The 15,398-nt window shown below is 39.1% G+C and overlaps 1 protein-coding gene across 2 annotated transcripts in view; it reads left to right on the top strand.

Moving 5' to 3' along the window:
• The window catches only part of CAP2 (cyclase associated actin cytoskeleton regulatory protein 2), a 138,034-nt gene that overhangs the window by 104,256 nt on the left and 18,380 nt on the right, over positions 1-15,398 (top strand). For both annotated transcript variants that reach the window (XM_082638459.1, XM_082638460.1), the window contains one exon: positions 2,371-2,476. In XM_082638459.1, coding sequence (XP_082494585.1) covers positions 2,371-2,476 — 106 coding nt within the window. The remainder of the gene's footprint in view (positions 1-2,370; positions 2,477-15,398) is intronic.

Raw genomic sequence — 15,398 nt, 5'->3', positions numbered from 1 at the left:
TATGTCAGCATGAACAGCCCATGACGACTTCAACATCATAAAAGACCTCTTTACCTAGTCTTTTCTTGGAATATACAGAGGTGCCTATTCAAGATACCTAAGTCTCTGCCTTTTTGCATATCACCCTTGGAGGCCATTTTTGTTTTTATCTCAGTTCATCAGCTCCTGTCCTCCTCCCAGTCCCTACTTGAGTGTATCTTGGGCCCATGGGTGTGAGTGATTCTCCCCAGGTGGTAGTATAGCCAAGAGGGTTAGGAGTTCCACTTTTTTGTACATATACAAAGAGAGATAGTATTTGCTCCTCAATGTCGGCTATTAAGTAGAAAATGTACTTCTGACAACATCAAGGACAATTCACTTAAACTTAATGGACCACCTGAAGAGTGTGTAATATGCTGGGGAAATGCAGCCACGGGTGTGGATTTATTCAGCTCACTTCCACAAGTAGCCAGACCAGTCCCAAGTCACTGGTGAGCTTCCAGGACCGATAACCCAAAGCAAGCACAGTACTCCACAACCACTCACTCAACACCCATTTATGGGCGCACCCAAGCTGGCTGTGTCTCCCTTCTGTGTGAACTCAGTGAGGGCTGTGGGGTGTTGCAGACTCATGGATGAGGCATCGCCAGTGAGGCAGACTTATTGCTGCCTACCTGACAGACAGGCACGTGGGTGGAGGAGGTGAAAGGCAGGCTTCCTTGTGGTTTACACAGAAGGGCTGTGGCCAGTGGACTCTGCATCTGTGCAACCTTTTCAACTGGCTCGACTGGTTGCTTGGCTCTTTTTCAATAAATGAATAGAGCAGAATTATTTTGACTTTCTAGAGGTAAGACCTCTCTGAGTCATAATCATTAAGAGTCACACATCCTTCCCATAGCTTCTTACAAGGGAAGTGGAACTGAGGCTGGGTTTGCAGCTCTGGAGGTATAGTTGAGTCCTTCTCAATCTGTTGTCTCTTAGAAACTGACTTCAGGTTAAAAGGCACCATATTATTATGCCTTATTACAAGTTTTGCTAGAACTTTCTTCAAGTTAAAATCATACTGTAATAGTTAAAAATGAATTTGCTTATGCAGGTTTGGACTTCATCCTTTGTTAAACTTTTTAATGGAAGTGTACTGAACGTGCAGCCTGCTTTTTCTAGAATGCCTACAGACATGTGTGTTGTATGTACATACATATGCACATGTATGTATTAAATGACCATATATATAAATATATGGGTTTGGGCTTTGATTGTAAGAGTGAAAAAGTGACAATGAAATATTTCATAGATTTGATCATTATAGTCAGTAAATCTAAAGATGTAGAACAAAATCACACTCATGTTTTTCCTCTTTGAGGGGCAGATAATTATGACTTCAGTTCCCCATTTCCCTTTTCTTAAATGGCATGACTTAATACAGTGGGATTCTAAACATGCTCGTGGTACTTAGAGCTTTTCAAGGAAAACAAAATATGTCCAGAGACAAGTCATTACTGACAAGAGCTTGAATAATAGAGATTTCCTTCCATGATTGTCTTCAGATTAATGGCCCAGGTTTGTGATTAAATTTTTGTTAACTGATATTTCATCATTTTCTCATTTACCACTACTTTATTCAAAGTAGGAAAAAAATGGGTGAGTGGAAATAATCCAAAGGAAATGCAACTATTTTTGCCTACCTATAAATTTAATATTTCTAACAGTTCTCCCAATCCTGTATATTAATCCAGCTTTAAAAGTTGGATTAACATTTTACCACTTCTTGGTTCAGTAAAATTGGAATAAAAATACCAGTCATGCCCTGCCTGACTTGCATTTGTCCTTATGAGTATCAAATTGAAGTAATTTAAATGACTGTCCCTTTAGAAGTATTGAGTGTTACCCATTTGTAGGAAGTCATTTTTCTTACTATAGCAACTTCCCTTGTCAGCCCAAAATTCTCCAATTTGGTTACACTTTCAACCAAATAATTCCACAAATTATTAGAAAACAAACCAAAGACGTTTTCTTTTCTGTACCATTCTCCTGCCTGAAAGTGCATTGTTTTTCATTTTGCATCAGAAGCAGTACAGAGAGAAATGGTCTCCCCTCCATGTTCATCTCCCCGTGAGAGATGACACGAGGATGAACTGACTGAGTTTGGTGGATGCTCTCTCTGTGGGCTTCTCTGCTCCGCACTGGAGCTCAGGGCACTCAGCTCCTCTCAGGGGAGACCAGGACCACCATCCTTTCAAGGTTCTTTTCAGAATCAGTCCACACTGACTGGTCTAGAAAGACAGTTGTTCCAGAGTCATCTGGAGCCTTAGTTACTGGATTGCCATGTGCTCCCCAATGTTTTTAAATAGATCCTAAATCCACTCTCTTCCACTCTCTTTTATGACAAAGTGATTTACGCCATGTGGATTGGGTAAAGTCGTATTTGAACATATGGAGTGAGCTTCAAGCCTACATCAAGGAACACCACACTACAGGCCTTACTTGGAGCAAAACAGTAAGTACCCAGCCCTCTTCCACCTGAGTAACAAAAGGTCATAAAACTATTCATTCTTGGTAGCCTGGCAATTTTAGAATTTACCTCAAGGAAAGCATAAGATAAAATATACATGCAGAAGCTGCTTATGAAAATGCCATTGTCATAGGAAAGTCTGGAAACTGCCTATATGACACAGAAGAAGAAAATGGTTGAGTTGTCAGAAGAACCCAGTGAAATACTCTGGGGTCATTGCAATATCACATACGGTGGTTACATGGGAAATGATTTACCAGTCAGTGTGATAAAGTAGAATGCAAATGTTATGAGCACTAAGACGGCATATGTATTAAGAAACTGTGTGACTAAAATCAAAGGAAACAAGAAGATTTGAAAATAGTTATAATTTTAAGAAGATAGAATTATGAATAGAATGTTTTTTAAATGTTTTAAATTTCCCTTTTGGCATTTTAAAATTTACGAAGTCATATGTTTCAATACTTCAGTAATCCTAGTGCTTTGAATGGTATCCTAGTCCTAGGATAAAATCCCACCTGTGTCTGTTCCGACTTGAATTCCCACATGAGATTCTAATACGACTCTTGCCCTCTTCTTCACCTTGTCTCTCCTGTCTTCCCCGTCTCACTGGCCCAGCACTACCAAACTACTTGTGGAATTCTGAACACATGCAGTGCTTAGACTGAACCAAACCAAAATGTCATTGTTTCAAAATTTGCAAGTCTCATATTGTTTAACCTTTATTGTGATGTCCTGAACATATATCGTGCTGTATGACCTGAGTTCCCTGGGGAACCCTCTTCCCCAAGACTCAGTTCCAACATCACCTCTTTAAGAAACTTCCACTGAGGGCAGTTCTCTGATGGTCCACTGGTTAGGACTTGGTGCTTTCACTGCCGTGGGCTTGGGTTCAATGCCTGGTCAGGGAACTAAGATCCTGCAAGCTACACAGCTTGGCCCAAAAAAGAAAAAAAAAGAAAGAAACTTCCATTGATCTCCGTTGGAGCCCCATCTGGTTTGATGGCTCTCCTCTATGCCTCCTTCGTATCTTCAGTATACCTTAGTCATATCCCTTTACATATAGAATTGTAATTTTTTGTGTGTTTTTGGAGCTCTCCCACTGGATTGGAAACTCATCTCTGTCTCCAGCCCCTCGTGTAGTGCCTGGCATGGAGTAAGTACTCAGTAAATAGTTTGAACTAAATCGTGAATTAAGGTACTCTTAGGATCGTCCCTGCTCTTTAAAATCTCTGCACTTGCTATAAAAAGGCTTCCCGTGGAAACTTCAGTCCATTAGAAATGAATGTTACCTTTCAGTTATCACAGTGGATGGTCTAACCAGAGTAAATGTTGAGAAGATGAAGTGGCATGTTTGTGAACTCAGTTTAAAGGTAGAGCCCTCACTCTCCCCACAGTCATAACCAGCAGCTAACCTTCACGCAGAACGTTGCTTTCAGTAGCATAGGCTTAATACCAAGGCAGAGTTTGTGATTTTTCAAAGCAGTGTAGGACTTCTACACTTGTTCCCCAACGCTTGTGGTACATATGTTAACCCTGACCTCTAAAGACTGATGCTTCTTTTTATTTTCTACTTTGTCTGTTTTCTCCATAAGAAATGCAAGATACAGTAAGTTGATTATTTTTCTTCTGCCCACAACATTATGATTCTGTAAAGAGAGTTCATAAACATTTGAAGGGTTTTAATATGGAAGGGTATGTGTGGAGGTAGGTGGGTCTTTGTGTAGACTAATTGGAATTATTTTTCATACATTTCAAATGAGATGCTGTTTTGTTATAGATCAATTTGTCATAAAGGAGAATTGTCACATGTTTGCCATGGAGATAGGACATCATGAGAAAACAAAACTAAACATCGGGGCTTCCCTGGTGGCGCAGTGGTTGAGAGTCCACCTGCCTGCCGATGCAGGGGACACGGGTTCGTGCCCCCGTCCGGGGAAGATCCCACATGCCGCGGAGTGGCTGGGCCCGTGAGCCATGGCTGCTGAGCCTGTGCGTCCGGAGCCGTGCTCCACAACGGGAAAGGCCACAACAGTGAGAGGCCCACGCACCGCAAAAAAAAAAAAAAAAAAAAAAAAACTAAACATCAAGAGTCCTTGGATGTCTTATTATTTCATGGTAGATAAATGGAAAAGGAATGAGAACCCATTTATGGAAAATAATCATGTCAACAGACATTGGCCTATTAAGTCTCCAATAGTGCCCATGGAAAATGAATAGAAAATTACTTTTTAAATGGTTTGAATACCTTTAATGCAATGTACAAAGCTGAGTAATTATGTTTTGAATATAAAAAAGAAGGATTGATTATTACAGATAAATGTAGTTGTTTTCCTTTGCTCTAACACCTGTCTTTTCATCACGTTCGTTAGAAATATATGCTTTGTCACAATGAGTTTGAAACTTCTAAAGGCAACCCATAGTAAGAAATATATTTTACACACACACACACCCTTCTCACAATACTAAAACAAGTTTCACAAAACAATACTTTCTTTCACCACCTGGAATGCATTCAGATATTTTCTTTTGTGTTTTACTTCATTTTTTAATAAAATCCTGGCTGAGACCTGCTAAATGGATTTCATGATCCACTAATGGGTCACATCCCACATTTTGAAAAACATGTTATAAAACATAAATGTATATAAATATAAATATTTATTTATTTATATAAAATATAATCCTCACAGCATACATTAGGAGGTATGGATTGCCATGATAATAATGACAGCTATTATTTATTGAGCACATGTTAGGATATGGGCAAATTCTATTTAAAATGGTAATCGTTATACAGCAGAGCATCTACTTCACTTCTTTCATGGAAAAGTAGTATGATCAAGTTTTGGCCAGATATTAAAAGTGAGGAATGATTATGTAAGAAAATGTTGGCTCAGTGATAACATCATATATACAAAATCTTTTGACAAACTTTAAGATATATGCATAGAAATATATTTCCTAATATTTTTATCATCTTCTAAAGTCTGGGATTAAAAAAAACTATTACAAAGTATATTATAAAAATTTTAGTTTTTCATTTTAAATCTAAGTTAGTAAAAACTATATGAAAGATTCCAAAACATAATCCCCAGAATAAATCAAACTGATTTCTTCTCATTTACTATGGCCTGTTGACATACCAGCAAAACAACTCATAAACAATTACAGCCAGTATCACAGCGTTACTGCAAAGAAGACGGAAAAGGCTATTAGAATTATCTGATCAAATAGCTTTAGGGAGGAAAAAATAAATAAAAATCATTTCATTTATTTGCCCACTTATCACAAGTCTGCAAAACGTATGCAGAAAGGCGGGGTGTTGGCATTCATTGTCACTACAATATTCAGAAGTTTTAAGAAATGCATTCCATCTCAATGGACAAAGTCAAAAAGCTTATGGCGACTTAACATCTCAAGTATTTTGAGTAACTGTTGTTTTCTTCTATTTTCAAATTGGATTTTGAGATTTGAGCTCTATGGGGTGTTAGTGACCAACAGCATGCCGCTCTAGACTGAGTTTCCAAGCTCGCGTTGCTCTGAGCAATGCTCTTTCCCTTGAGTTAACTGTTGGAACTGAACTTGCTGTTCCCACCTCCTAGCCTTTGTGTTCAGACTGCAGCTGCGCCAGGCAACTGTTGTGCCCTTCAGTTGTTCCACAAAATGTACATCTTTGAGGCCAGCAATTTTTCAGGACAGTGATTGGAGAGAGGGTCCGTGTGTGTGCACAAGTGTGCTGGCGTCGGGGTGGGTTCGTTTTTGGGGAGGAAGCAGCTGTGGAGTAATCTATCTGGAATTTCTTGTTACATTTACTGTGGTAAATGGAATCTTCTCATTCTGTCAGCTTTTTTTTCACATGACCATGGACTGGAAAGACTCTGTACCAGAAATGACTTGCAGTTTTCAGTTAGTTTAATTATTCGGAACCCTTTTCCATATTAATTTACATAGTTTCCTCAGCCCTGGGTTTCAAGTGCACTTTGTTGAATAAATTGATCTCTTGGCAGGAACCCAATAGAGACACTATTATTTATCATCCCTCGCAGTTGGTCAGATTTGTAATATTCGTTGGCAGTTCCTGCAAATCAGATAACTTAAGCTGAAAGACAGAGGCCTGATCTTTACGCTTACAATGACCGCAATAACTGATCCTTTTTATGAATTGTCCAGATCAGCATTCCAACTTTTATTCTGTTCTCTGTAGATCTGGCCAGGAAAAGGTCATGAAGATAGTTCTATGAATAGGATACAGTGTGGTTGTTTTCTTAACTTTCTGGTGTGAAATTTGTTCACATATTTTTGTCCTTTTATGTGTCTTTCCAAATTACTTTTGAGAACAGCCAGGGTATAATTATTTGTAGAATAGAATAAAACTACACATGGATGTGTATGAAGTCTTATGTTGTGGTGATGTAATTCTTTCTACTGATAATGTGGACTTTTAAAATATATACACCAGTTGTCATCCATCCTAACCTCCCCTGAACCTCCAGTAAATGAAATCACTGGGAGTGGTCACAATTATAGACAAGGCGGGGTTTGATTTTTCTCAAAGCAGGACACTATGATCACTCCTTTTCCTCCAGGTAGATATTTCTTTTCAGCCTGTTTCTCAATGTAAAGGCCGAATGTCCATTAACAAAGCAAAAGTTTAACAGTTTGCTGGTGATCAAATTAAAACACAGCCAGAGGGTATCCTGACTCATAAATAATGTAGACTCTGTAGCACATGATTAAATATGTATGTCTCGTAAGTTTTCAAGTCTTCTGGCCTCTCTGGTTTCCTCTTGATTTTTACAAGCAAAAACTGTCCTCAATCTTTTATATCAAAATTTTCATTTAGAACTTGTACCAAACCTGTGCCTTAAGTTTATTAATCAAGGTGAATAGGTGAAACCTCAGCTGGTGTGTTGTTTGTCTAGACCACAAGCTCACTGAATACCTCTATGGGTCTACGGAGAGTGGGTCTCTCCAGTCTACCTGGCCATATCGGTGGTCAGTCTAGTCATCACTCCTGGGTTTTTAGCTCCCTTTGGGGGCTTTGGGTAGCCAGTTCCTTTCGTTCTCCTCTGGAAGAGATCCAGACTGCTCAGAGGGAGTTAGGGGTGTCGTTGACTAACAAAGGAGCTCTAAACACACAGATAATGAAGTTAGGTTGGAAACAGCTCTGAGTTCAGCCTGAAAGAGACTACAGAAATTAAACAAACGTTGCTTAGGCGCCCACCTTCTATGCACCAGCTTCTCAGCAAGGTGCTGAGAATACAAAGATGGGTACGTGACACAGTAGACACAATTCCTGTCCACAGAAACTTACATTCTAGCTGAAGAACATGAAAAGGATACAACGTGATAGAATAGGGTGAATAGCATGCTAGAGGTAAGCAAAAGCACGATGCTTACATAGACCAGGAAGACATGGAAGGAATACCCGATCCTGTAGTAGAGTGTGGTTCTTGGGCCAGCAGCAATCTGGAAACTTGTTAGAAACGCAGAATCTCAAACATCACCCCAGACCTCCTGAATCAGAACCTGCATTTTAACAAGATTTCCCCAGGTGATTTATATGCATATTAAAATTTGAAAAGCACTGCTCTAGTATAGTCATGCAGGACCAAAGGAGTCCAATTTGTGGGAGACTCAAGGAAGACCATTAGTTTTTACTCATTCATTTGTTTAGTAATTCATTTACTTAATAACCATTTATTGGATACCCACCTTGTACAAAGCACACACCAGACATTGTATTAATGCTACAGTTTCTGCCATCAAGCAGCAGGTTTTAATTACAATGCAAAAAAAATAAATAACAATACAAGGCCATGTTGGAAAATAAACCTTGCTAATTAGACTTCTGGGTGGGCAGGAAGGGCAACAAAGGGCTACACTTGATATGAGTCTTGTTTTGTTTTGTTATGGTTTTTGGTTTTGTTTTGTTTTTATTGAAGTGTGGTCGATTTATAATATTATATTAGTTTCAGGTGTACTGATTTGGGTCTTGAAGGACAGTAGGAGTTCCCTAGGCAGACAGTAAAGGAAAGGGCAGTTCTTAGCAGAGAATTCAGCAGAGAATTGGGCACAAAGGACATGAACTAAGTACTTCGAGAGAAAAGCTGTTAGTTTTGCAGAGCTGAACATGGCAAGAGATGAGGCCAGAAAGGCAAATTGGGGCCATATGGTGGAATCCTTATGTGTTATCCTAAGAAGATGGGTCCATATGTGGTGTGCAGGGTTTTTTCCTTCCCCACAGGCTTTTTTTTTTTAATTGAAATAAAGTTGATGTACAATATTATGGTAATTTCAGGTGTATTACATAGTGATTTGACCTTTGCATACATTATGAAATGTTCACCACAATAAGTCTAGTAACTATCATTTCCTAAAGTTATTACAATATTATTAACCATATTTCTTGTGCTGCATATCACATCCCTGTGGCTTATTTATTTTATAAGTAAGTTTGTACCTCTTAACCCTCTTCACTTATTTTGCCTACCACTATCCCCCTCCCCTCTGGCAACTACCCGTTTTTTTCTCTGTATCTATAAGTCTGTTTCATTTTGTTTTGTATGTTCGTTTGGTTGGTTTTTTAGATTCCACATATAAGTGAGATCATATGGTATTTTTCTTACTCTAACTTATTTCACTTAGCATAATACCCTCTAGATCCATCCATGTTGTCACAAATGGCAAGATTTCATTTTTTAAATATTTATTTATTTATTATTTATTTTGGCTGTGCCAGGTCTTAGTTGTGGCATGCATGTGGGATCTAGTTCCCCGACCAGGGATCGAACCTGGACCCCCTGCCTTGGGAGTGTGGAGTCTTACCCACCGGACCACCAGGGAAGTCCCAAGATTTCATTTTTTATGGCTAAGTAATATTCCATCGTATATACTTGATATCTTCTTCTTACCACATCTTCTTTACCCATTCACCTGTTGATGGACACTTAGGTTGCTTCCATATCTTGGCTATTGTAAATAATGGTGCATTGAACATAGGGGTACACCATAGGTTTTTAAGCAGAAAGTTACTCACTATAAATAATGATCTAGTAATTGTTGAGGATAAATGGAAAAGGGAAGAGACTAGAGGCCCTAATACATGTTAGGAGACTTTAGTGGATGCCAAGGATGAGATAATGAGTATGTGACCTTGAGTGTGGCAATGGCAATGGAATGCAAGAGATGAAATGGACACTGAGTTGGAGGACAAAAAGAGAGAGAGAAATCAAATCTAAACAAAGTTTCCAATCTGGAAGTCTGGGAGAATAATAGTAACATCAATAAAAATAGGGATATCAACAGGAGGAGCTGGTAGAGAAGCAAGAAAAATATTCACCTGAGTTTTCACCATGTTGCATGTGAGGCACAGGTGAGATATCCATCTAGATGGGGCGGTGGAGCAGGCAGGTGAAATGCAGGTCTGAAGTTCACTGAAGGGGGAGACCTAGAGATGATAGTTAAACAGAAGAGAAGATAGAAAAAAGAGAATATGATGAAGGCTAAAACCTGGGGGGACACTGTTACTTAAGAATGGAATAAATCAATCAAAGAGACAAAGACAAGAAAGAGGAGGGGACGTAAGAGCCGAGGGTCTCACAGCTCTAGAAACACTGGGTTGGCTGATCAGCTGTGACGATCTGGGGAGGGTGAGGTTAGAAAAGGGCTGCCAACATCTATCTTATTGACCTTTAGAATGCAATTTCTGAAGGGCTGGAGGTAGATGCAGTTTTACAGAATTATGGAACAAAAAGATTTTGTGTAATGATCTCTTCATTACTTACGGACCAGGTGTCTGACTTGATGGATTATTGCTTATAGCTTCAATTTCTGCCTTTTGAAGTTTGGGGGTTATTTGTGGGTTTTATTTTTACCTTTGCTACATCTTCAGTAGAGTAAGTGTAGGTCAGAAATAAATATCTACAATTTCATACACAGTAGTTTAGAGTTAGGTGTACTATGAAGCTGTAAGCAAGCTTTCTATATTTAGGACTATTTTTTTTTTTTTTTTTTTTTTTTTTTTTTTTTTTTTTGCGGTACGCGGGCCTCCCACTGTTGTGGCCTCTCCCGTTGCGGAGCACAGGCTCCGGACGCGCAGGCTCAGCGGCCATGGCTCACAGGCCCAGCCGCTCCGCAGCATGTGGGATCCTCCCAGACCGGGGCACGAACCCGCATCCCCTGCACCGGCAGGCGGACTCTCAACCACTGCGCCACCAGGGAGGCCCTATTTAGGACTATTTTTATTATCTCATAAATAGCTTTGAGTTTTATTGCTAGTTGATAAGAATACATAAATGTTTTTAGAGTATTCTCTCTGTAAATCACACAGTAGTGGCTTTTAAAACTGCCTAATTTAATGATGAAGATTATTTTATTTACTAGGACTTTTTTATAACAAAGAACTCAAACTCCCTAAACCTGGAGGCCAGCAAGTTAATAAATGTTCCTAATTTATTTAAACCATCACCTTGAGAATATTTTAATTAAGGTGTGTTCATTTAAAATTCTTTAAGGCGTAGTGTTGAAGGCAGTGGTGTAATTGGGGGTGTCCTGTTAACTACTCTCTCTTCCAACCCCTCTTAGGAAAGTCAGGAGGCTGTGGTTTAAAGGTGCAGGCAGAGGTGCTCCCCAGAGCAGAGCTGGGGTGCCTGGATAGGAGGAGACTTTGAACTCGGCGGTCAGTCCCAGCCCAGAGGGAGCCACAATGCCCCACCGCCACCCCTCCACCCCGAGTTTTCATTCATCCCTGAGGTGCCACGCCTCTGGGTCCAACCTCTTAACTCCCTGGGGAATGCCTCAAAGCCTCCACTGCCTGAGGCTGGACCTCCCAGTAATTGCTGCCAGGGCTGTATGGCTTTATCCACCTCCTTGTCCCTCCCCACCTCCAGTGAGCAAGGCAATGGCAATTGAAATTTTGGGCCCATCCTTTTTAGGATACTAAATGATAGCAAGTCTTCCTTCTTTACAAGTGAATTTTATCTTTTCAAATGGCCAAAAGCCATTGAGACCCTCTTTGGAGAAGGATTAATTCAAGTAATACTCTTTTCAGTCAAAAAGAGCAGAATACAAAGGCATGAGTGATTTCTTGCTATGTGTGTTTTTGTAAACAGGTCTGAAGGCAGTCCTCAAAGAAAGTTTTGAATACTGGTAGTTTTTTTTATTAAACAAGTGTGTCGCATCAGAAGCTAATGCTTTGAAAGACAGTACTTACGTGGATCTGTAAGTTCTTGTGTGATTGCTAACAATTCAGTTGCATTTATTTGTTGTAATGACAATGTTCATGTACCCTCCTCCTGGAATCCCCTTCCTCTTGCTTCCCTGTGTCAAATCTGACTCATCCATCCTTCAAGGTCTATTTCAAATGGTCTTCTCTCCCAGAAGCCTCTCTGACCTCCCTTGCTTATTACCATGCCCTTCCAAGCTGGAAGTTATCCTTTTCCTCCACAGAACCTCTGTAGTACTTCTTAGAATCTGTACTTCTTTTATGATGCTTAGCACTTTCTAGCTTATAAAGCAGTTACTTATTCATTTCGGTAACTATTTATGAAGCACCTACCACGTTTCAGGCACTGGGTGCATTACTGGTGACATTAAGATGAATGAGTGGCTCTTCAGAGCTCGGGCTCAAGACGTGACCAAACCCAAATTCACAGACAAATAATTACGATATAATGTGAAGTATCATAATAAGGTTGTTCCTAATGAGCCCTTGCAATAGAGAAACAGAAAATTTCCTAATTTCCTCTCAGGAGAGTTCCAGAAAACCTACAAAAAGAAGAGGACTTTGAGTTGAGCCTTGAAGGGTATGTAAGAGTTTTCCAGATAGTAAATTGGGGAAGAGCCTTCCAAAAACAAAGGCACAACCTGAGCAGAAACATGAAGGCTAAGAGCCAGTTGCCTGCTGTCAGGGAGAATGGAAGTGTCTTTTCTCTCCTCTGAGGCTGTGAGCTCGTTGAAAGCAGGGTTCTCTCTCATTCTGCATGGGATCTGTAGCAGTGACTGGTACAGGGCCTTAAGTAAAGACAATGTCCAAACACTTTTGCTAAATTGAACACAGTAATTGGTAATTGCGTTTCTTCACAGTGGAATTTCCAGAGGCTTATTCCACTAACTACAGATTGTGTTCATTGTTTAAGAGCCACGTAAATACTGTTCCTTTATTTCTTATATCAAATGATGGTAATGGAAATGTACAGTGCATTTTCTTACAGGCAATGGCAAATGCCTTCCCTGCACTTGTCCCTTGCCATCTGCATGCCCCTAATTCCCATTTGGTATAAACGCAGGAAATACAAGCTAATATTAGATTAAGTAAAAAGGTTTTCTTAAGAAGAGAAGGTGCAGATTGTCTTCTAAAGGTCAAACAAACCCTTCATAGAATATAACATAGAGCTACGTCCAGATTCATTGGTCCAGGTTGCACCCTTGATACACGCTGAGCTCATCACAGACGCTTTCCCAGACCTTTCCTGCAAAATTTGGAACTGAAATTGAGGCAAAAGTTACTTTGTCTTTAGTGCACCTCAGCTATAAACCTCAGGAGATGCTGATGCTTCTATTTTTTTATTTTTTCCTAAGTAAATAATGTAAATAATACAGAGCCAAATGTAAATCATCTTTATAACAGCTATCATTTTGCCTCACTCCCCACCTCTGCCGTTTACCAAGTATGGATAATTTAAGAAATACAGTTCTTTCTCTATGATCCTAAAATCCAAAAGCAAAACAGAAACTTTAATTCAGTGATAGTTCAGATCTAGGCTTTGCTGGTCAAATGAAGTCACAGTCCAGATAATTCAAGCCACACATCACTCTTGGTCTTACAACTGTTGGCTATCTATAGTTTGTCCCTTTGATGGGTATATTCTGCTATCTTTAACTCTGGAAATTTTTCCCATGGAAAATTTAATTTTATCTTTCCTTTTTTATGAGAAATTACATTTTCAAGCTGCCAATGCTGGCAGACAAGAAGAAAAAACAATCTGGGAATCCCAGGTTTGGTCCACAGAGCAATAGCAAAAAAATGGCCAAACCAATCATTAAAGCTACTTATGAAGACAATTTATGCAAAATAGCTGGGTCACTTGAGCAAATTAGATTGTGTTCAACATATTCTCTGGAATCTGCTCTGAGGGCTTGGTCTGCTTTTATCAGACATCTCTGCTTTGGGCATGTAAAACAGGAATCACCACCTATGTTTTTTGAAGGGCCACATCCAGATCTATAAATTAGGAAACAATAAGCATAAAAACACTAAGTTACTGGTTTCCACAAACTGATATAGACTGTGTAAAGTATTCTCAGGCTGTTTTCCAATTTAAAGCTGTTTTTCCTTCTCTGAAGGGACTTTGTTTCTTGTTCTTTCTTCATCTACCGCCATATTTCACATCTCCAGATTATCAAAGGAATAACATACAGAGACCCCAGGAGGGTGGGGAGAATGGGGATGAGGAAACCATCAGAAGTTATTGGCGAGACCATGAGATTTGGGTTTTTCATTACCTTTCCTGTTGTACCTCTATCTTGGGCTAAGGGAGTTTGGTGTCTTGCCTCTGAAGAAAAGTGATCAAAATGGGCCTTACAAAAACAAACAAACAAACAAAAAAAAATGGGCCTTACATTTCCTTCATAATTGTGGGACCATCTTTTTATTTTGACGGTATATAAGTACCCTTGGTATTTTTATGGAAACTTGAAATTTGAGTAGTATTCTGTTACCATAGATGAAATAGGAAATATTCCCTAAATTGACTTTTTAAAAATTATTAATAAACATATGCTTAAAATATTATATAGCTCTTCATTGTAATATTTTTTAACAATTCTGTTTTCTTGGAAAGGCCCCCAGAAACTTTGTTTTCATTGGCAGAAATCTAAAAATTATAAGAAGTGATAAAAATAAGAGAACAGAGATTAAAGTCACAAATTCACTTTGGTTTATACTCATGTTGTACAGGATGATTATCTGTTCGTTTATGTGCAATCTTTTTTCTTGAAAATGGTTGTCTGCCAATAAAAGTGTGATATAAATATGAATGTAAAATTTGTATGTACTTACAGAAATTGACAAATTTGGAAATGTATCAATTTCACCAAGTTCTTGATCTAAGTACACCTTTCAGAAAATAGAAACTAGTTTTGATATCTAAAATGTAAACAAAGCCTAAACCATGAATTTGTGAAGTATTTTTACTGCTATGAAAACTAGTTTATGTATGTAGAAAGTTAGTCTTTAGTTCTGAAACTGTAGTTCCTTTTAATCCCTCCCTTCTTTTGTGGTATGTGAGAGGTTTATCATTATCCTATTTATATGCCGTGTTACATTAAGATCATTTGAGATTCTTCATCTTTAGAAAAACTAATAAACAGCATTGGCAAAAGGCTCAGTTGTAAAACACTGTGAAGTCCTATAGTTTTAGCAGGTTAAAGTAATAAGTCTAAGTGTATTTGTGACTGAAATGGCTTCGTGATTTTTAAACGCTTTATTTGTTTATTTATTTATTCATTCATTCATTCATTCATTCATTCATTCATTTATCTTCGGCTGCGTTGGGTCTTTTTTGCTGCATGCAAGCTTTCTGTAGTTGTGGCAAGCAGAGACTACTCTTTGTTGCGGTGCAGTGGCTTCTCTTGTTGCGGAGCATGGACTCTAGGCGTGTGGGCTTCAGTAGTTGTGGCTCGCAGGCTCTAGAGCGCAGGCTCAGTAGTTGCGGTGCACGGGCTTAGTTGCTCCACGGCATGTGGGATCTTCCTGGACTAGGGATCAAACCCGTGTCCCCTGCATTGGCAGGCAGATTCTTAACCACTGTCCCACCAGGGAAGTCCCTAAACACTTATAAAGTGTGTAATTGGGCACATGTAATGTACCTAGAAAGCATTAAGTGTAAGCCAGGTGTTTAAT

This window comes from Mesoplodon mirus, assembly GCF_964341445.2.
Source record: "Mesoplodon mirus genome assembly, chromosome: 12".
In the NCBI taxonomy this organism is placed as follows: Eukaryota; Metazoa; Chordata; class Mammalia; order Artiodactyla; family Ziphiidae; genus Mesoplodon; species Mesoplodon mirus.
Note: the sequence above shows the minus strand (reverse complement) of the source record. Positions and strands in the feature narration are given on the sequence as shown.